The sequence below is a fragment of the Bos grunniens genome, chromosome 10, assembly GCF_055505025.1.
Source record: "Bos grunniens cultivar Pamir isolate PY7600 chromosome 10, Bosgru_T2T1.0, whole genome shotgun sequence".
NCBI lineage: Eukaryota > Metazoa > Chordata > Mammalia > Artiodactyla > Bovidae > Bos > Bos grunniens.
In genome coordinates, this window is record NC_141174.1 from 41,712,062 (window position 1) to 41,733,999 (window position 21,938).

At 40.2% G+C, this 21,938-nt stretch overlaps 1 protein-coding gene across 3 annotated transcripts in view; it reads right to left on the minus strand.

The window, feature by feature from the left end:
• The window catches only part of FBN1 (fibrillin 1), a 265,245-nt gene that overhangs the window by 208,002 nt on the left and 35,305 nt on the right, over positions 1-21,938 (minus strand). The window contains exons 4-6 of one of the 3 annotated variants that reach the window (XM_086320774.1): positions 20,119-20,217; positions 7,582-7,677; positions 4,147-4,242 (exon numbers count right to left, since the gene is read on the minus strand). In XM_086320774.1, coding sequence (XP_086176900.1) covers positions 4,147-4,242; positions 7,582-7,677; positions 20,119-20,217 — 291 coding nt within the window. Of the gene's footprint in view, positions 1-4,146; positions 4,243-7,581; positions 7,678-17,244; positions 17,334-17,790; positions 17,929-20,118; positions 20,218-21,938 lie in introns of those variants that run through there. The other 2 variants (XM_086320775.1, XM_086320777.1) reach the window with 2 other exon arrangements.

Here is a 21,938-nt window from a genome sequence, read left to right on the forward strand (position 1 = left end):
CTTATAAAAAATATTCACTTTACTGGCTTAAAGCTACAAGTGAGACAAATTTTGCTTCATAGTCTGACTGCACTGGTTGAATGAATGTTATGATTTGTAATCCAAGCATGGATCCACTGCTTGTCTCCATTACAAACCAAAACAGTATGTTCATGGATTCTTAAGATTCACTTACTGACTTAAAGTGATCTAAATCCTGCCAGTATCACCCCTCAAAAATATTCTACATCTAGATGGCGAATATATCTTCAATATAAGTCAAAGAGTTATCTTCAACTCTCTGAAGTAGTTGCAGATAAAGTTCCAAGCTCTCCCAGAACAAAGATGCTTATCCTGAGACGTGCTTGTAACTGACATTAGAAATGTTGCCTTCCCTGTGTATTACATCATGATAAGACATTATTTGTTTATTGCCACCTGGCTTAGGTCAAAACATATCTTCTTTTCTGCATCTTTCCCAACTTAAAAATGACAGTCATTTGACCCTGAAAGACCAAACTTCTGAAAGATGGGGCCAAATTCAATTAGGCATCGGCACTGTTAGCTCTGCTTAAAATGAAACCAATGAAAAATAATAGGATTGACCACAAGTAGGCAAGAAGTAATTCCTTTCAGGGGATACTTGCACACTATCTGATAATCATATCTCCAGGTGGTTTTCTGGTGCTTCAAAATAATTTCAGTTCAACATTTACTGGCCATACACTATGCATCAGGCATTGAGTTTGGATTGGAAATCTAAGAGATGATGAAACCACAGCTGCTGCTGAAGAGCTTATAATCTAGTGGGAGAGTGGGATGTGGAAATGAGCTATTTCAATACAATGTGCTGCTGCTGCTGCTGCTGCTGCTGCTGCCAAGTCGCTTCAGTCGTGTCCGACTCTGTGCGACCCCATAGACGGCAGCCCACCAGGCTCCCCCGTCCCTGGGATCCTCCAGGCAAGAACACTGGAGTGGGTTGCCATTTCCTTCTCCAATGCATGAATGAAAAGTGAAAGTGAAGACACTTGGTCGTGTAACTGCTATCAAAAGAGGTGTGGAGAGTGTGCTCAGGGAGAATGCAGAAGCAGACCCGGGCTCAGTCTCCAGAAAGAAGGAAAGGAAATCAGTAAAGACTTTCTGGAAGTTCATTTTGAAAAGTAAAGAGCCATATTCCAATGAAAACATAATGGAACTAGCCTAAGTAGTTACACAACTTAACAAGTATACTGACCCACCATCTGAAGTAACAGTGAATACTTTCCTAGGCTTCAGGATGGATTTGTGCTGACTCAGTCTGACACTTTCATTAATCACTCTTGAAATCACAAGCATTCATTTGAATAAAAGGATACATTGCCTCTAATTCTTTAGAGAGGTAAGTAGACAACTTCCATAACAACAGAAAACAGCGAAGACTATAAATGGAAATATAATCCTGGAATCAAAGAAACCCCCCTCTCCCATATGGTAAGGGAAATTACACTCATATTTCCCTTCTCCCTTTGAAGGTTTGAGATTATCCTCAGGTGAAACAGGCAAAGGGTAATGAGCATCTTGATGAAGGTGAAGAGGAGAGTGAAAAAGTTGGCTTCAAACTCAACATTCAGAAAACTAAGATCATGGCATCCGGTACCATCATTTCATGGCAAATAGATGGGGAAACAATGGAAACAGTGAGAGACTTTATTTTCTTGGGCTCCAAAATCACTGCAGATGGTAATTGCAGCCATGAAATTAAAAGACACTTGCTCCTTGGAAGAAAAGCTATGACCAACCTAGATAGCATATTAAAAAGCAGAGATGTTACTTTGCTAACAAAGGTCCATCTAGTCAAAGCTATGGTTTTTCCAGTAGTCATGTATGGATGTGAGAATTGGACCATAAAGAAGGCTGAGCACCCAAGAACTGGTGCTTTTGAACTGTGGTTTTGGAGAAGACTCTTGAAAGTCCCTTGGACTGCAAAGAGATCAAACCAGTCAATCCTAAAGGAAATCAGTCCTGAATATTCATTGGAAGGATTGATGCTGAAACTGAAGCTCCAATACTTTTGCCACCTGATGTGAAGAGTTGACTCATTAGAAAAGACCCTGATTTCAGGCAAGACTGAAGGCAGGAGGAGAAGAAGACCACAGAGGATGAGATGGTTAGATGGCATCACCAACTCAACGGACATGAGTTTGAGCAGGCTCCAGGAAATGGTGAAGGACAGGGAGGCCTGGCGTGCTACAGTCCATGGGGTCGCAAAGTGTCAGACATGACTGAGCTACTGAACAACAGCAGCAGCAATGATTAAAAAGAACCTTTTCCTCCCCATTCTCCACAACCACAAATGCCTGAAAATCTGCCATTCAAGGGTCAATTTGATTTAGATGACCACTGAAGTTTCTTTGGGGCCAACATGTATTTATACCTAAGTGCAAATTTTAGGATACCTTTATCATGGAGGAGAGCAGTTAAAGACACGCCAAAATTTGGAAATATCCCTAAGTAAATATGCCAGTTTTCATGACTAGTTTAGCAACTTAATCCATTCACATCATTGCTTAATCTTGGTCAAAGAAATAACTGTAGTTGGTCAAATAGTTTTAGACTGTGTTCTCAATATCTATAACTATGGGTATCAGTATTCTTTGCCATAAATTCCTAGAGGTAAAATGCCCTGTAACTTCATTCTATCAGTGATTTTTCTAAAACAAATTAAGTCCACTTTTATCACTTGTCGAATTATTTTCACACATTGCTCAAGTTGCATGTTAAGAAGTTTTAATCTCAACAGTTTAAATCCTGTATCCTTGTCACTGAGTAAAATAATAAGGCCACAGAATGATACTGCCTAATCAAAACAGTTGTCTTTGTTACTCTTGAGACTATTAGCTATACATTAGCTCCAAGTCAATAAAAATACGTCAAACTGTAAAAAAGAAGCAGTTTTAAAGAGGGACTCCAAAATGATGCCAAGTTCAATGGAAAGGCCAAGAGTTCACAGTGTCTCATGTATCTAGACCCTGTGGTGGCCTTGTGAACAGAGATTCAATATAATTTATCCAGTAATAGTAGAGTTACTTGCTAAAACAGGAATTGCTACTTCATCAGCAAAGAACTGAATTTAGACAAACTCGTAAAAATGGAAATAGAAAACAATTTCTCACATACCACCCTCTACTCTTTGTTTTTAAATAACATATAGTCAACACTTGCAACTGAATCTTCACTTTCCATCTTAGAATAAAATGATCTTTATACAACTTTGGAGAAAAGTGATGATTGCAGTTTAAAATGTTCATGAATATTTTTCATAGGGTATTTTTCAAGAGTATTTTTGCCATTTGATATGAAATGAATCTCCTCAACCTTCACTATAAAACTAGGAATGATGAGACCGTGCCTATCAAGGTAGAGAAAGATGATCAACAAAGCAAAAATCAGGGGATTGCACATCTACATATATCTCAATGTCATGTTTGCATGGATAGGTAGGCAAAGCAGGTAGAAATCTTTTTCAATTAAGAGCAGCAGTATACTTGAAAACAGAAAAGCCACATTCAAATTAAAGCTGCTTATTATATGTGTGTGTGTCCTTAGGCAGCTTCCTTGACCACCCAGAGCCTTGATCATCTCACACGGCAAAATGAGGATGAATATACATAACGTCAATGAGCCACAATGAGTACTGAATAAATCACAGCTGTGAAAGCACAGTTTCTCGGCAATTAATATTTCTAGTGAACTTTGAATGCTAAGCTTGTATGCCACTATAGCCAGTAGGTCCCAAGAGATCTTTAGGTGTAATTTTTGTTTCATTCTGGATGTTTCCCATTTCCACACAGTTGTTTTGTTTGGAGCCACTTCCCTAACTTACTAGGATAATAATGAGCTCAATCCTTACTCTATGGAAAATTTTCTTCTTTTAATCTTGATGCCAACTGGTACTTATGCATAGGCTCATTATTGAGTCCTGTAGTCCAGACAAGAATTACTGAACAACATGCAGAGGCTTGGGGCCACTCTTGTATCATCCTAGGAACCTTCCCAATGACAATTCAGAAACCTCATCAAAGCTCAGCAAAATTCACGAAGCAGCTGCAAGAAGGCAAATGCTTGCTGAAATCAATCATCACTTCAGCCACCAGAACATCTTTACGCCGATACATTTTAAAAAATTACCTCTTTCACACTGGGGTCCAGTAAAGCCGTAAGTGCACGCACATCGATTCGGGGCCACGCACCTGCCTCCGTTAAGACAGCCACTTTCACAGACGGCTGTAAAATAAGGAGAGAGAAGCTGAGAAACTTCACCTGAGTAGATGCTAATAAAGTAACACTGACTGTTCCCTGAAAGGACAACAATAAAAAAAATCTAAATAGTCACTGTGGTATTTGTTTTAAACATTTATTGTACAGTTCCAGTTTCCTGGATATCCCTCAGTCAACTCAGGTAAAACTACCTGGAATAGGTGCGTATATACCTGTGTTAATGTTGGCAGTTTCATTCTGGAAAACATCTGAGCAATGCTTTTCAGTTCCGTATCTACAATGGTGGTTTATAAGAGACAACCCTGATGAGAACTGCATTTTACAAGCTGATTCTTTTGCTTATGATTTATGTTTCATTTCCAGACAGTTTTCATGAGGGAAAACACTGGCCATCTTTACAAAAATGCAGCATGTTAAATCACACTGCCAACGACAAAACACTACTATTAACTGCCAACGACAAAACACAAATACTGACACTCAGTAATTTATGTACCATAATGAAGATCCAAATGAGTGTTACAAGAGGATCTCTGGAAAATACTGGTAAGATAAGTCCAGAGATCCTTGAGGGAGGGACATTTTACTTGTCAAGAAAGACATTAAAATAAGACTTGAAAGCTCATTCCCTGAATAACTCTTCTCTGTACAACTTCCTGCAACTCACTCAAGCATAGCCTCTTCCTAGGCATCTTTATCCACAGGTGGTAGGCTGTCCCTGCCAAATTTGCCAGTCCCACCCACCCTTCAAAGCCCAGCTCAAACCTCACTCCTCCAAGAGGCTTCCCTAACACCTCCATTTACATCAATTCCCCCTTCATATATTCCCCGTACACTTTCCTATACCCTGTGGCAGTCATGCAGTTGAGCTACTCAGATCTCCTTCCAAGAAAACCTACTGTGAGGAGCTTAGTTGGCTGATCTGCTACTATGTTCATGCCAACGACCTGGTGGGGACCACTCAGCAACTAAAGCGTCGTGGAGACTGGACATTTCTGCCCATCATGAAGCTACTGTGATGGGCAGTCTTGATTCTGGACTCCCTATCAGCCTGACCAAAGCTTTCTTGGAGGTTGCGCTACAGTCTGAGTCTTCTTTTGCACAATTGTGATAGTCTTTCCTTCCCTCTCTCCTTGCACAGGGGTGTGATCTGCATCACAGTCTGAAGGTTAGGCTTTTCCCTAATAAATCTCTTGGGCATCTAATTCTATCTCAACATCCATTGGGATCAGTGTACTTGGACCGAGACAACCCATTACAGCCACAAGTCAAGGCAGTAGTCCATTTACCATCACAAAATTAGAGAGGTTTATGTATGTCCACTGTTCTAATTTGCTTCTTAATTTATAGTCAGGTAATAATTATGCGATTTTAAGCAGAAAAGAAATTTTGAGATTGCCTAAGCCAACCCTCCCAGTTTACAGATTAGGAAACTTCAGTCTAGGGAAGATTTTCGAAATCTACAGGTGTTACCTGAGTGCCTGTTGTACACTGGGCTCTGCCCCTCCAGGTGTATAAAAGGGAACAGGAGGATGACCGTGGCTCCTTCTGATCCCCTTTCTGAAAATGCCTTTAAATCCACCCCCATCCCACCATCTCTGGAGCCACAGCCTTAGTACTAGTCTTCCTGCTTCCTGTTCCTTCTCCCTCAAGTTGAACCCCTGCAGTGTGGCCACAGAGATCTTCCTCATTGTAAACTGTTGTGAGTGAAGTATATAAGGCCAGTATTTCACAGCATTAAAAGCCTGGGCTGTGAAGTTAGACTGCATGGGTTCAAATCCCAACTCTGCTGATTACTCCCTGTATAGCTTTAGGCAAGTCACTGAAGTCCCTGTACCCCAGCATCTTCATTTCATGTAGGTATTAATAATAAAGGCCTCTTCCTGTAAGTGCTATTGTTATATCAAATGAGTTAATACATGTAAAGAGTCTGAATGTGTGCCGAGCATATGGTAAACAGAGTAAACAGCTCAATAGATGAATGTTGTTGGTTACTATTCTCTCACTTCCATCCCCTGCATGACTGCATGGTTCTATTTTGGATGAGAACATGTTTGGAGAAGCATAAAGGCTCTCCAAACCTGGCCCATGACTTCTATTCCAACCTTAGCTCCCTTCCCATCACTCCCCTCGGCACTTAAGTCCTAGCAATACCAAAGCCTGGCATCCCATGCTAGTCATGTTCTAGGCTTTGGCTTATGCTGAGCCAGCTGCCTAAAAGGCCCACCTCCCAACATCTGACAAAAGAACTCCTACCCGCCCCTTAACACTCAGCTAAAGGGTCTCCCAGGTAGGGAGGCTGTCCTACCTCTTCTCCCTCCATACTATTGCTGGGGGCTGTCAAAGATTTAACCCCCATTCTTACTTATATCATAGTGTACAGACAGTCAGGAGGGTATTAAATAAACTTTGGTTTACTTATCATAGCATTATTCATCATAGCAAATACATACACATGGGCAAAAATTGGAAACAACGTGAATAAATGTTCATCATTAAGGATGCAATAAACAAACAGTAAAACCTCTATACAACAGACTATTATGCAACCATTAAAAATATTTTTAAAACATTCAATAAAATGGAGCTAACTTCTAATAAAATCTTAAGTAAAAAAGTTATATGAAAAATTATGCATACAGTGAGAGCTCATGTACCAAATATGCATTAAAAGACTAGAAGATAACATCTGGAAAGGTGGGATTGTGGAAATTTTTACTTTTTATATATTTAAGCTTTTCAAATTTTCTTCAGGGTATTCTTAGTATAGTAAAAAATAAGTTCTTTAGAGGAATTTTCATCTCTGCAAAGCACTGGGACTGATACACAGTAGTCACACAATAAACAGTGTTTATGCCTAAACCAACACACTGAGCAGCAGTGTGAGAAGTGTTATAATAGCAGAGTCCAGACTAGGAAACTAGAGAGACGCAGACACCATTAATCAAGAAAAAGAACATGTTTGGGGAGAAAGACGAGGCTGAGTTTTGAAATACCTTATTGAGGATGCTACTCGAAAATCCAGGGGGAGATGCTGGGCAATCAAATGCAAGACATACATGTGGAATGAACAACAATTCTGCACCTTGGGTGGTGACTGCCAATCAGAAACGAGGTAAGCAGGGTGATGAAGGTAAATGAAAGAAAAATGAATCAAATAACCGGGTTACAAGGTTCTAATCAGAGATTTGATATTCTGTGTGTTGGGGAAGTGATCTGTTCACCTGTAAGAGTTACTGGGCACCTGTAAAAATGCCATATCCTAGGCAGTCAAAGAAAAGCCACCATCACTTATCTCTGTATTCTTTTTGTTAATGTAGGTTAACATCTACACAGTTTACTTACGTTGTCCACAGTGAGTCCCTATGTATCCTTTCTGGCACAGACAGTGATCGTCACTGCAGCTACCTCCATTCATGCAGCGAATGTTACAATGTTGGACTTGAAAAGAAAGAAAAAAAGCACTGATTTATTTCTGCAACTTAAGTACATAGATCTCAACAGTTCACAGAAGTTGATTTGTAGTGATCTGAAGAGAAAATAAAATGGTTTATCAATAATCATAGATTTATGCAGAAATAACCTAATTGACAATGCTAAACATGTCATATTTTGTGTGCATAAAATCATTTACAGTTCAATGTAACTGTATCTTTCATACTGACTTTAAGAATGCTCAATGACTTCCTTAATTTAGCAGAACTTACCATTCAATGTCATTTCTGTAATTTACACCAAGAAAATAGCACCTTGAGGGACCAGACAAGGCAAGATTACAATAGCAATATTTTTCTTGTTAAAAGTTGCGGAGTCCCAGGTGGGTGGGCAGAAGACATTCAGAGTGACAATTTCCAAGAAAGATGTTAAAAGAAATTTAGGAGGCAGCAGAAAGAAGGGAAAAAAGACCTATAAGGGCACTTAATAACAAGACTGCATGATAATGAAGATAGCTGGACTTGGCTCAGAAAGAGCACCTTGTTTAAACTGTCACCTTAAACCACCTAAGACCTGCAGTGTCGTAAATCCACTCTTTATCACATTGTCACTTACAGAAGTGTGAGCGCTTCAACACCCAAGGCAGGAAGACCCCAGGCAGCAGGCTGACTTTGACTGAGACATGAGATGCTAGAGTTGGCCAGAGGGAAAGACGCCCGGGACAGACAATGACAGCACAGCATATGCCCTTGACTCCTTCAGTGCCGAGGCTGTCCCTATTTCAGTAATTCAAACACTTTCCAAATCCCAGGCTGTTCCTTAGTCCTCTAGAAATAATCAACTACCCTCCTTGGAGAAGACTAAAGGCTTGATTGAATTAATCATTCATCATTGTTGACACATCCCTATACAAGGAGTCCAGGATTGGGCCTGGAAATTAGGCTTACTCTGTCCTGTGGGAGTAAATTCCTGGAGAAAAAGCCTCAATAATTTCACGTAAAGAGAAGAGAACCCCTTTTTCTGTGTAAGAGCAGAAATCAGCTGCTTAGGCTTGCTCTTATGCTTAGGCTTTGTGGAGCACTGGGCCTCCATCTTCTCCCAGGAGCAGAGAGGAGGCTCCTCCCAGCAGGCTGCTTCTTCAGTACACTCTGCTAGGATGCTCAGTTCAGTATCACAAAGAGGCTGCTGATTTCAGGAGAAAGGGCTATTTTTATAAAGAGCTACACAGTTCTCAGCACCACACAGGAAAAGGAAGGTGCCAGAACCCAATACACCCTATGCCCTCACAGAGTACCAAAGAGGTAAGTTGAGAGTGATGCACCTTTTCAACAACATGCCATGTACATCCTAAAACACCATCAAAGGCGCCCATCTCTACTGTAACAAAGCATTTAAGGCATCTTAAATGCCTCCATCTCAGCATTTAAGGCCCTCTTCTGGATGGTCGTATGGGTCTTTCAGGGCTCCTTTGCCTACCCCTGAAGAAGTAAAGTGAAGTGAAATCACTCAGTTGTGTCTGACTCTTTGTGACCCCGTGGACTGTAGCCCACCAGGCTCCTCTATCCATGGGATTCTCCAGGCAAGAATACTGGAATGGGTTTCATTTCCTTCTCCAGGGGATCTTCCCAACCCAGGGATCAAACCCAGGTTGCCTGCATTGCAGGCAGACACTTTAACCTCTGAGCCACCAAGGAAGTGGTGCTTACCCCTAATATGTTCCAATTAAATGCAGAGTTCAAAAAAAACAGCTAGAAGAGACAAGAAGGCCTTCTTCAGTGAAAAATGCCTTAATAATAGAAGAAAACGGCTAAAGCGGAAAGACTCGAGATCTCTTCAGGAAAATTGGAAACACCAAGGGACCATCCCACCCAAAGATGGGCACAATAAAGGATAAAAATGGTAGAGACCTAGTAGACGCTGAAGAGATCAAGAAGAGATGGAAACAATACAAGGAAGAACTATATTAAAAAAAGATCTTACTGAACCAGATTACTACGACAGTGAGGTTAGTCATCCAGAGTCAGATATTCTGGAATGCAAAGTCAAGTGGACCTTAGGAAGCACTGCTGTTAATAAAGCTAATGGATGTGATGAAATTCCAGCAGAACTATTCAAATCTCTAAATGATGATGTCATCAAGGTTTTGCGTTCATTATGTCAGCAAATCTGGAAGACCCAGCAGTGGCCACAGGACTGGAAAAGGTCAACCCTCATCCCAATGCCCAAGAAGGGTAGTACCAAAGAATGTGCTAACCACCAGACAGTTGTACTCATCTCCCATGCTAGAAAGGTCATGCTTAAAATCTAGCATGCTAGGCTTCAGCATGATGCAAACCAAGAACTTCCAAAAGTCCAAGCTGGGTTTAGGAAAGGAAGAGGAACTAGAGATCAAATTGCCAACATACGCTGGATTATAGAGAAAGCAAGGGGATTTCAGAAAAACATCTATCTCTGTTTCATTGACTATGCTAAAGCCTTTGATTGTGTGGATCATGACGAACTGTGGAAAGCTCTTAGAGAGATGGGAATACCAGATCACCTACCTGTCTCCTGCGAAACCTGTATGTGGGTCAAGAAGCAACAATTAGCACCCTGTAAAGAACAACTGGGACTTCCCGGTGGCTCAGATGGTAAAGCCTCTGTCTACAATGTGGGAGACCTGGGTTCGATCCCTGGGTCAGGAAGATGCCCTGGAAAAGGAAATGGCAATCCACTCCAGTACTATTGCCTGGAAAATCCCATGGACAAAGGAGCCTGGTAGGCTACAGTCCATGGGGTCGCAAAGAGTCGGACACAACTGAGCGACTTCACATTCACATAGAACAACTGACTGGTTCAAGATCAAGAAAGAAGTGTGACAGAGCTGTCTGTTGTCACCCTGTTTGTTTAACCTATATGCTGAGCACATCATAAGAAATACTAGACTGGATGAGTTACAAGATGGAATCAAGATAGGCGGGAGAAATAACCTCAGATATGAGGATGATGCCACTCTAATGGCAGAAAGTGAATAGGAACTAAAGAGCCTCTTGATGAGGGTGAAGGAGGAGAGTGAAAGAGCCAGCTTAAGACTAAATAGTAAAAAAACTAAGATCATGGCATCTGGCCCCCTTCAGTTCAGTTCAGTTCAGTTCAGTTGCTTAGTCATGTCTGACTCTGCGACCCCATGAATTGCAGCATGCCAGGCCTCCCTGTCCATCACCAACTTCAGGAGTTCACCCAAACTCATGTCCATCGAGTCGGTGATGCCATCCAGCCATCTCATCTTCTGTCGTCCCCTTCTCCTCCTGCCCTCAGTCCCTCCCAGCATCAGAGTCTTTTCCAATGAGTCAACTCTTCACATGAGGTGGCCAAAGTATTGGAGTTTCAGCTTTAGCATCAGTCCTTCCAAAGAACACCCAGGACTGATCTCCTCTAGAATGGACTGGTTGGATCTCTTTGCAACCCAAGGGACTCTCAAGAGTCTTCTCCAACACCACAGTTTAAAAGCATCGATTCTTCGGCCCCCTTACTGCATGACAAATAGAAGGGGAAAAGGTGGAAGGAGTGACAGATTTTCTCTTCTTGCCCTCCAAAATCACTGCGGACGGTTACTGCAGCAGTGAAATCAGGATGACTGCTTTTGGGAGGAAAACGATGACAAACCTAGACAGTGTGCTGGAAAGCAGAGACATTACTCTGCCAACAAAGGTCCATATAGTCAAGGTCTTCCCAGTGGTCATGTACTGTTATGAGAGCTGGACCATAAAGAAGGCAGAACACCAAAGAATTGATGCCTTCGAACTGCAATGCTGGAGAAGACTCCTGAAAGTCCCACGGACAGCAAGGATATCAAACCAGTCAATCTTAAGAGAGATCAACCCTGAATATTCACTGGAAGGACTAATGTTGAAGCTGAAGCTCCAGTATTTGGTCATCTGATGTGAACAGACAACTCATTGGAAAAGTCCCTGATGCTGGGAATGATTGAGGAGAGAAAGAAAAGAGGGCATCAGATGATGAGATGGCTGGATGGCATCACTGATGCAAAGAAAATGAACTTGGGCAAACTCCAGGAAATGGTGAGGGACAGGGAGGCCTGGCAAGCTGCTTTCCATGATGTTGCAAAAAGTCAGACATGACTGGACAACTGAACAATAACAACAACAATTTTTTCACAGGCTTCTTTATCAGTCATTCATTCACTCAACAAATATTTCGGAGTACCTACAAAGCGCTGTACCCAATACCTGGTACTACGTGCTAGTCTCTTCATGGAATCTCCTCTTTCATCCATCTCTTTGTCTTTGCCCTGAACTCTCAACCTCCAACATACAACTTACACAATGTTCTTACCAAATCCTGAAATCCTGTCTCCAAGATCCATGACAAATGTCTCTTCTTTCCTTTGATCTTTCCTGACTTCTATTTTCTCTTCCCTTCCCCACTAGATATGAACTCTCTTTCTTCTGACTCCAGAGTACTTTATACTTCTCTTCAGAAAGGTATGTTCTATAACAAACCTATTTTTAAGTTATTTCTCCTATCTGTAGCCCATTTGTTTAAAAACATCAAGCATCACAGGGTGGGGAGGGGGAAGCATCATGATAATTAATTATATCTCCATAAGTGCTCAGAGCATTCCCTGCCTGCTTGTAGGTGCTATATAAAACTCTGCCAAATTAATTTCTGTTTATTTAACTTGTGCTTCATGATAACGACACCATAAGCTATACTCAAACAAGAGACTGTGAAGTTGCCCATTGCGTCCTAAGCACTTACATAGCTCTGAGTGGGTTGCTATTAAAAGTATTTTTATCTTTGTTTCCCCATATATAAAAGCAGAAATAACTTCTCTGTCAGAACATTGTTATAGAAATCAACCAACCCAGGAAACTGATTAAAACAGTTATTTTAGGCTCCTACAGTTCTATTAAAATGTCTTGGCCAAAATGTGTTTTCAAACTAAAAAACTATTTACAAGTATACAAAAGAAATGATTTGGTGAAAAACTTGGATAATATTCTAAGTAGGTCAGGAAAAGGTGTAAGTTGCTTTCAAATCTGAAGTTAAACTTAGCTTCATCCTATCTTAGCAAAACAGTGAGGATTGGGAAAAGCACAGGAAATGATGTCATCTGTCAAGCAGCAAAGGAACTCAACCCACAAACTGATTTCAATTAAAGTGGTTCATGCCAAGAGCTAATTTCCATTCCCACATGAGCAACAAAGCCATTTAGCTACTTTGAGATAAAAAAGCGAACAGTAGTTTAAACAGTGACTTTACATGAGTTTTTAAATTGAAAAACAGAATGAGTTCTTCTTTCTGGAAAGAATAAGTTTATATTTAAATGGAATATAATAAAAACCTCCCTGATACGTTCTTATATGTTTTTTCTACCCTATCTTTCAGGTAAACTTTTTCCAGCATAAAATATTCTTTCTCCTTTAAAAAATAAAAGCCCTTGATCAGACTTGGGAAACAATAAGGCACGGTTAGTCCATCGGCCCCAATAAACCAGTGAACCATGTATCCTTAGGCCAGAGGAGCAAGCTCAGCAACCGACTGCTGTTGTTGCTCAGGTGCTAAGTCGTATCTTATTCTTGGCGACCCCCTGGACTGTAGTAAGCACGTCAGGCTCCCCTGCCCTCCACTATCTCTTGGAGTTTGCTCAAATTCATGTCCATTGATAATAGGATTTTATTCACCTGCTTTGCCACAAACATGTTTACCAAATTTGCATTCTTTGTGAGTCTTAGACCTTTAGGAGAAAAAGTATTTCCTTAATGGAAGGAGCACTCATTCAGGATTTCTGTGGGAAATAAAGGAACAAGATACGAAGTTTCACTATAGTTTAGAGAGTATACAAACTGGTTTTATTTGTGATTGAGTCCTGCCATTGGCAAATTCTAAATTTACTCTAAGGTGACAAAAAATTCCAGATATGTGGCAATTAGGAGACCAAGTTCTATTTCTCTAGAAAAAGCCAAATGAAAAATAAGGGCTCCATTTGAACTCATAGGATGCTCTAAACACCTCAAGTTAGAATATATTCTTAAGCTCAATCAGCGTTAAGACTTTACCAGAAACTAAAAGTACTAGGGGAGTTCAAATGCCTGTGCACAGGTCTGTGGCTGCCACATACATTTAGCTCCAAGGAGAACTTCTCCTCCAAGATGGGTGGAAAGCCTCAAAGGGTTTCAAGTAAGGTTCAACATCCTAGAACTAACGAAAATGTTGCCATTAACCCTTATCCATAGAGAGTCCCAAACGAATTTTATATGTTCCAGTAGAGGTCAGTCATTTCAGTCATTCAACAAATATTTACGGAATGCCCTCCATTTGCCAGGCATCGGAAAGAGCAGAAGAAACTTTCTTTAGATTATAGCCCAGCACAAGTTAATTCTTAAGAACAATCAGCCCAAAGAGAGCAAAGTGAACACACTACTGGAACAGCAGAGATGCAGGGCTAGGTCTACACACCTCAGGTAATGGTTTTCTTTGGGATGCATTAGGTTGGGAATGATCCTAAAATTCTTCCATTATCTTGGCAGGCACAAGGGGCAGAAAGAACACTGGGAGCCATTTGCAAATAAGCATCTGTATGGTAACATATGATTTTAATTTAAGCCCTTGGAAAAGTACAAGACAAACAGCTAGACTAACTTCTGGACTCAAAACCTGAGAAAACAGTCCATAGGGGCAGCCAGAACCACTGCAGGACAAAAATGATTTTCACTGGGAGAAGCAATGACATTTTAAGTGCATAGTCTGTGGTGCCTAAAGACACACCAATTAGTAGAGCAACTTCACTAAGGTATGTCAAAACAAAACAAAAAACCTAGCAGAGCTGAAAAAGATACAAAGAAAGACAAGTTATATGATAGCAGTGATGAAGGCACTTCCACAGACAGGTAACTAGAAAGCAAAGAGTTCAATTGTTTCTACGGACAAATCTGAGCAGATTCCACCCAAGCTTCTTCTCTCTGTTCACATAAAACCCACGCTTTCCTGAAAAACCTTTCCAAGGTCACTTCTTCCAGACCAGCTACAGTGCTACCTTCCCATCCTCTGAGTATGCTCATACTTACATTTTCAGCAATGGTTGCACCATACTTGCTCAAACTTGCTAACCCACTGCTCTACAATTGTTCCCCTGGGCTTCTTACATCCTTTAAGCTTGGATTCGGGTTGGGAGTACAAGTACCCCAAATTCTAAGTAAACTGAAATGAATTAAAAATGATAAAATCTTATCCAAACTAAAAGTGGTTCCAAACAGTAAAGATGTCAATCCTCTCCAAACTGACATACAGATTTAAAGCAGTTCTATCGAATTCCTAGAGAATATTTTTCTGTATATATAGACAAGATGAATCTAAAATTTATATGGAAAAGCAAAGGAACTAGAATAACAATTTTGAAAAAGAATAATTAAGTGGGAGGAATTAGTCTACTCAGTTTTGAAAACTTACCATAAGCTGCAGTAATCAAGACTGTACGATACTGGAGAAAGGACAGACAGATCAATGGAATAAAATAGAGACACCAAAAGTAGATGTATACAAATATACCCAACTGATTTTTTTGATAAAACTTAAAAAGTAATTCTACTGATGAAGGACAGCCTTTTTGGAAATATTAGGTTGGCCAAAAACATCCTATGGAAAAACCCAAATGAACTTTTTGGCCAACCCAATAAGTGGGCTGGAGGAATCAGACATTCACAGGTATCAACTACACCTAGACCTCAATGTAAATGTAACATTTAGGGAAAAAAAAAAAAAAAAAAACTAGAGAAAATCTTCAGGATCTATAGCTCAGCAAAGAGTTCCTAGACTTGAGATCAAAAGCACAATTATTTTCCATTAAAGAAAAAATTGATAAATTGGACTCAAACATATTTTAAAACTTTTGCTCTGTTAGAAGATGAAAAGGAAGCTATAGAGTGAGAGAAAACGTCTGCAAATTACATAGCTGATTAAGGGCTAGGATTTAAAGTACACATAGAACTCTCAAAACACTAAATTAGAAAAGAATCCAATTAGAATCAAGGCAAAAGACGTGAAGAGACAACAGTTCACTCAAGAAGATATATGCAGGTGACAAATAAGCACAGGAAAAAAATAATAAACATTAGAAGCCAGTAGGAAAAAACGCAAATTAAAATTACAGTGATGTAATTACCACATACCCATCAGAACAGCTAGAATTGAAAACAGCAGCAACCCTGATAGCTGGTGATAATGCAAAGAAACTGGGTCATTCATACATTGCTGGTGAGAATGTAAAATGGTACAGCCACTCCAAAAACAGCTGGCTGTTTCTAGAAAAGCTAAATATATAACTACCATATAACCCAGCAATTGCATTTCTGGGCATTTATCCCAAAGAAATAGACTTACATTCACACAAAAACCTGTACATAAATGTTCATAGCAGCTTTGTTTGAATAACCAAAAACTAGAAGTAACCCAGATATCTTTCGATGGGTGAATGGCTATACAAACCTTACATTCATAGCGTGTAAATTCATCAATAAAAGGGAACAAAGTACTGATACACAAAACAACCACAAAAGGATGAATTCCCAGAGAATTATGCTGAGTGAAAAAAGACAATTCCCAAAGGTTATATACTATGTGATTCCATCTATATAACATTCTTGAAATGACAAAATTATAGAAACGGAGAACAGATTAGTGGTTGCCAGGGTTAAGGAGGATGTAGGAGGAAACAGATAATGAGAGAAACATGAAGAATCCTGGTGGTGATGGCAACATTCTGTAGCTTGACTGTATCTATGTCAATAACCTGGTTGTATTATAGTATCACAAGACATTAACATGAGGAAAACTGGGTAAAAGACACCCAGGATGGCTAGGAAGTACGTCTTACAATTGAATGTGAATCTACCATTAACTCAAACTAGTAAGTTTAATTTTTTTAATCCTTTTAAGAAGCATAAAGAATAAAATATAATGAGCATAAACTCAACTCAAAATTCTAAAATATGAAATTTAGGGAACACCTTTTATAATAATATACTGTATACTATTTAAAAAGATAATTATTATATTTATATATCTATATTATTTATTTTAGATATCTATTTTATATACTTTATCTATTTTACTTATCTATTGTACTTATATATATATTTAAGGAGAGTGTGAGAAAATTCATGAATCACCCATGACAGGTCTTTATGAGAATTAGAATTGCTCAGGATCCATCTCTGGCCTCAGAGACTGAGAGAGTAGAGAGCAGTCCTAATATACCTAGAATTAAAGTCCAGAAAACCCACTGTTCTGAGCCTGTCTAGCCAATCCTCTTTTTGCCCTGGTGCCTCAACGACTGGTGGCAAGACTCCCAATAGGTTAACGGAAGCCATGACTTCCTGGTGTCCAAAGGAATTGCTGGCTGGCAGTTTGGACTTTCTGGAAATGCAATCTCTCATTCAGGTCACTAAGAGATCATTTCCTATTTTAACAGTCACAGGACACAAGTTGGAAACAACCTGAAAGAAAAACCTTCCTTTCATTCTTTATATTTTCAAATAAGAAGGCTAAAGCCTCCCAGGTCCTACAACTCACCTGGACCTCCTTGACTCCATCACATAACAAGTATACAGTTTCTCAGAGGAAATATTGGTAAAATGACCTAAATTTACTCCTTCTTACCAGAACCACAAGTTGTGAATGCAAACATTTCACTGAGTTAGATTATCTTTCTATTACCAGGGGAGTTAGCAAAGTGACCTACCCACATTTGTCTACCACACCATGGGCAGGAAGTTCTATAGGATGGCAGAGCTGTTTCCTAGAACATCATTTTAAAAGATCAGAAATGAATTCTGATCATTCCTCAGCTACCCTTAACTTATTAATAAAACATTCTGCCAGCTTTAGTTGTGCAAGCTGTCTGGACATTATTAGTTCAGGTAGAGTCCAAGCCAATGATTTTAAAGGCTCCAAATGCCTCAAAAACCCTCATGAAACCGTGTCCTCCCCCTCACTTCACTCTCCACTGGATTTTGTCCAGTGGACAAGCACCACAAACAGACCCAAACCTCCTCAAAGATTAGCATGCACAAGCCTTGGACTTCAGCCTCTACCCTAATCTGGCCCACAGGACCTTACCATTGCACTCCTCCCACCGCGCTACTAGCTCGAAATGTACTAGAACCACGGCTTTTCCCTCTGATCTTATTAACCTCTTTTCTTCACATCTCGTGATTTTTTACTTGATTAAATCATTAGCAGCTCACACTATCATTGAAGACCTTTCCAGCTGGATATCCAGTTTGCCACCTGACTATACTTTCTCCCCCTTATGGAGTGGTGTGTTAGTGGCTGGTTGAAGGACCAATCTGAGGGATGGTTCTACTCCCAACTTGCTATGTAGTCTCCTTCCCCACCCGAGGCTCTCACTCCTCAGAGGCAACCTGGAGGTCATCATCCTGATAGAGGTGGAGACATCCAGCATGTTCCCCAAAGTGCTGCCAGCTGAGCACTCTGCCTCCTGCTACTCCTCCAGCTCAAGTGCTCCTGATATATGGGATTAACCTCTTGTTGCTTGGAGAACATACATTCAAAACCAAGCTGAGATCAAGAAAGAACATTCTACCCTTTGTTGTTCACTTGAAACTCTCACAACATTATTAATCAGCTATACCTCAATACAAAATAAAAAGTTAAAAAAACAGCAAAAAAAAAAAAGTAGAAGAACATGCTATACTCATTGCAATAAGCAAATAAGCCCCAGCCCACAGGAGAATTTCTATCCCAACCTACAACTGTCTGTATTTAGTCCTCATCTGTCTCCATTTGGTTTCCACCAGAAGCAAATTCTGAGACAATAACTCAAATGTCAGTGGTTTCTTTTAGAAGTAATTTCAGGAAACACTGGTATAGAGACTGGGAAAGTGAGACAGGTAACAGAAGGAAACCAATGAAGTATATTCTCAAGCCTGTTCCTACATGGGCAGCTCGGGCTCCACTAGGGAACTTTAGAAGACAGTGCATAACATACCTCATAGTTAAGCAAAATGAGAGGCAAGGAAGTACGGGCATTAATCCAACACTTTCCATTTGTCACTGGTTAAAAGGTGCTTCTAATTAATCCCCTCAGCCTTTCCAGCTTGCCATGCATGCTCCCTGGCCAGAAAAATGTTACAGAGCTCTAAAGGCAGAATTGTTTGTGTAACCCATGAATGCCAAGGTATGTGAGTGGGCACCAAGAAGGTCTGCTGCCCTGCACTATTGGCCCCATTCTGTTAGTTGGTTCATGAGAACCACAGTTAAATGAGAACCAAAGTTAAACTTAATAGGTAATAGGATCTTGATCATGCTCAAGTCTCTACTAGCAATCAACAAAAAAGAATGTACTTATTCCACAATGCATGCATACATGCTACGTTGCTTCAGCTGTGTCTGACTCTGCGACCCTATGGACTATAGCTCATCAAGCTCCTCTGTCCATGAGATTCTCCAGGCAAGAATACTGGAGTGGGTTGCCATGCCCTTCTCCAGGGGATCTTCCCAACCCAGGGATCGAACCTGCATCTCTTACATCTCCTGCATTGGCAGGTGGGTTCTTTGTCACTAGCACCACCTGGGAAGCTCCCAATATTCCATAATACTCTCAAAACCATGTCAAAACCAGAATATGCTGTAAGGGAAAGATATTTTCTCACCAGAAATTGGAAGTGGAAAAGGAACCTAAGATTTTTGCCTTGGTAATGGTCAAGATGTTGAGGGGCTGTTTATATTGAACTTCGTTTTTTAACAACTAATGACTCACCTCCTTCCCAACCCCCACATTTCCCCTAATTCACTGCTGAGCACCCACGTTAAAAACAAAAACAACAGAATATGCCAGCAAAGTCTCTGAATAATGAACTGTGGATTTTTCCTTGGCATCATGGAATGAACAAAGTGGTAAAATTCTAAAAGGCAAAATATGTTTGTGCTTCATGATAAATCATCCCCAGTAAACTGCCATGATGACTCCTAATATTGTCCTCTTGCAAAAGGCAGGGGTCTCAAGTTGTAAAAAAGTGTTTAATCAGATTCCTACTTCAGTACCACAAGGAAGAATGCCTAGTTTCCTTGAGTCAAAAATGTTCATTAAATGATCATGTCATTGAGTATCTTTTATGGTATTTACACTGGAGATACAAAGATAAATAAGATGACACCTACACAGAAGGATGCCACAATCTTTATATTATTCATAGTAACTATGTCCCACAGGTAATTTCCCTATAAAAAGTGAAGAAGGGAAATGGGAGGCCAGACTGAGGAGAGCCATTCCAAGTATTTTGGGCAGAGCAGAGAAGGCAGATGTTCTAGTGAAAAAAAAAAAAAAATGTATTGCAGGCAAGAGAAAAGCCAAAAGCAAATTTAGGAGAAAATAGGGCATAACCACATAAAATAATATTATATATAATGACATGTTATACTCACTGGATCTGGAGCCACAGGAAGGAGCTATCTGACCAGATGGGCAAGTGCACATATTTGGCCTTGAACAAAATCCATCCCCACAGGAATGCCGGCAAATGGCTATGAATAAAACCAGAGGTCTGTTAGCACATGGCTTCAGAGCACGGTGATTCACAGGGTCCCAATCCTCAGGTGAGGAAACTTGGACTATCAAGTTCCTTGATAACTTTGCTATCATGACCTGTGTGACCTTAGGCTTCAGGTCTATTCATGTATAAAACAAACCTGTTAGACTAAACAGAATCTAAAACTGGGAAGCTCCCTTATCCGTATGAGTAGTTCTCTAGCCTCTCTTTACTTATTCCACAGCTCACAATCTGTCAATAAGCCCAGGATAGTCTATAAAAGGAAAACAAAACAAAACAAAAATCCTGCATTGTTTAGTCGCTCAGTCATGGTCCAACTTTTTGTGACCCCATGGGCTGTAGTCTGCCAGGTTCCTCGGCCCATGCAATTTTCCAGGCAAGAATACTGGAGTAGGTTGCCATTTCCTCCTCTCTCTCTCTCTCTCTCTCTCTCTCTCTCTCTCTATATATATATATATACACACACACACACACACACATATATATATATTTGTATGTTTGTATATATATTCCTGCATATACATACACACAAATATATATGTTGTTCAGTAGCTAAGTAGTGTCCAACTCTTTGTGAGCCCATGAACTGTAGCCCACCAGCCTTCTCTGTCCATGGGATTTCCCAAACAAGAATACTGGAGTGGGTTCTTTTCCTCCCCCAGGGGATCTTACTAACCCAGGGATCAAACCTGCTTCTCCTGTGTCTCTTGCATTGTCAGGAGGATTCCTTGCCACTGAGCCACCAAAGAAGTCCATATACATAATTATGTATGTATGTATGTATGGGGCTTTCTGTAGCTCAGTGGGTAGAGAATCTGCCTGCCATGCAGGAATCCGCCTGTGATGCAAGAGACCTGGGTTTCATTCCTGGGTCTAGAAGATTCCCTTGGAGAAGGAAATGGCAACCTACTACAGTATTCTTGCCTGGAAAATCCCATGGACAGAGGAGCCTGGTGGGCTACAGGCCATGGGATCACAAGAGTCAAACATGACTTAGCGACTAATACACATACACATTCTGTTTTTTACACTAACTTAGAGTTAGTGATATAAAACTTGTAGCAGTATTCTTGGTAGCCTATTTTATTGTAAATATTTAAAATTTAGTAATCTTTATAAAAAATTTCATGGCTGGCTCAGACCGCTTCCTGGTTCAGATCCTGCCAGCTGAGAACTTCTGATCTACAGAGCAACTTGTATCCTACACATTTAGTCCTGTTGTGAACCACATCAACAGTCTGAGAAGAGAAGTGTGAATCCACTTAATAGTACTGATTCTACAGTCAGGAAGCCATTAACATCTTCAAGCCACCCAGAGACTAATATCATACTGGTACCAAATGCTCTGCTAACTGGACTGAAGAATAAGTTCAAGTGGCAAATGGTTTATGCTTATAAAAAGACCAAGATTTGGTCACTACTCTTTTATACTCATAGACTTGATTCTTTCCATCAAACTCCTGCACAAACTTGCATGAAGTAAATGAAATATGCAAGGCCAAAAATAATGCCCTTGATAGAAAATGCATCAAAACGTCAGAAGAGCCCTAGGATGGAGATTGAAAACTATTAAGAAATAAGCTTTCAAAAGGCTCTACAAATACTTGAATACCTGAAGATAGCATTTCTCAGAGATTCCACAGAACACTAGGGAAAGGGTTTTGTTGTCAAGTTCATTTAGAAAACTCCAAAAAC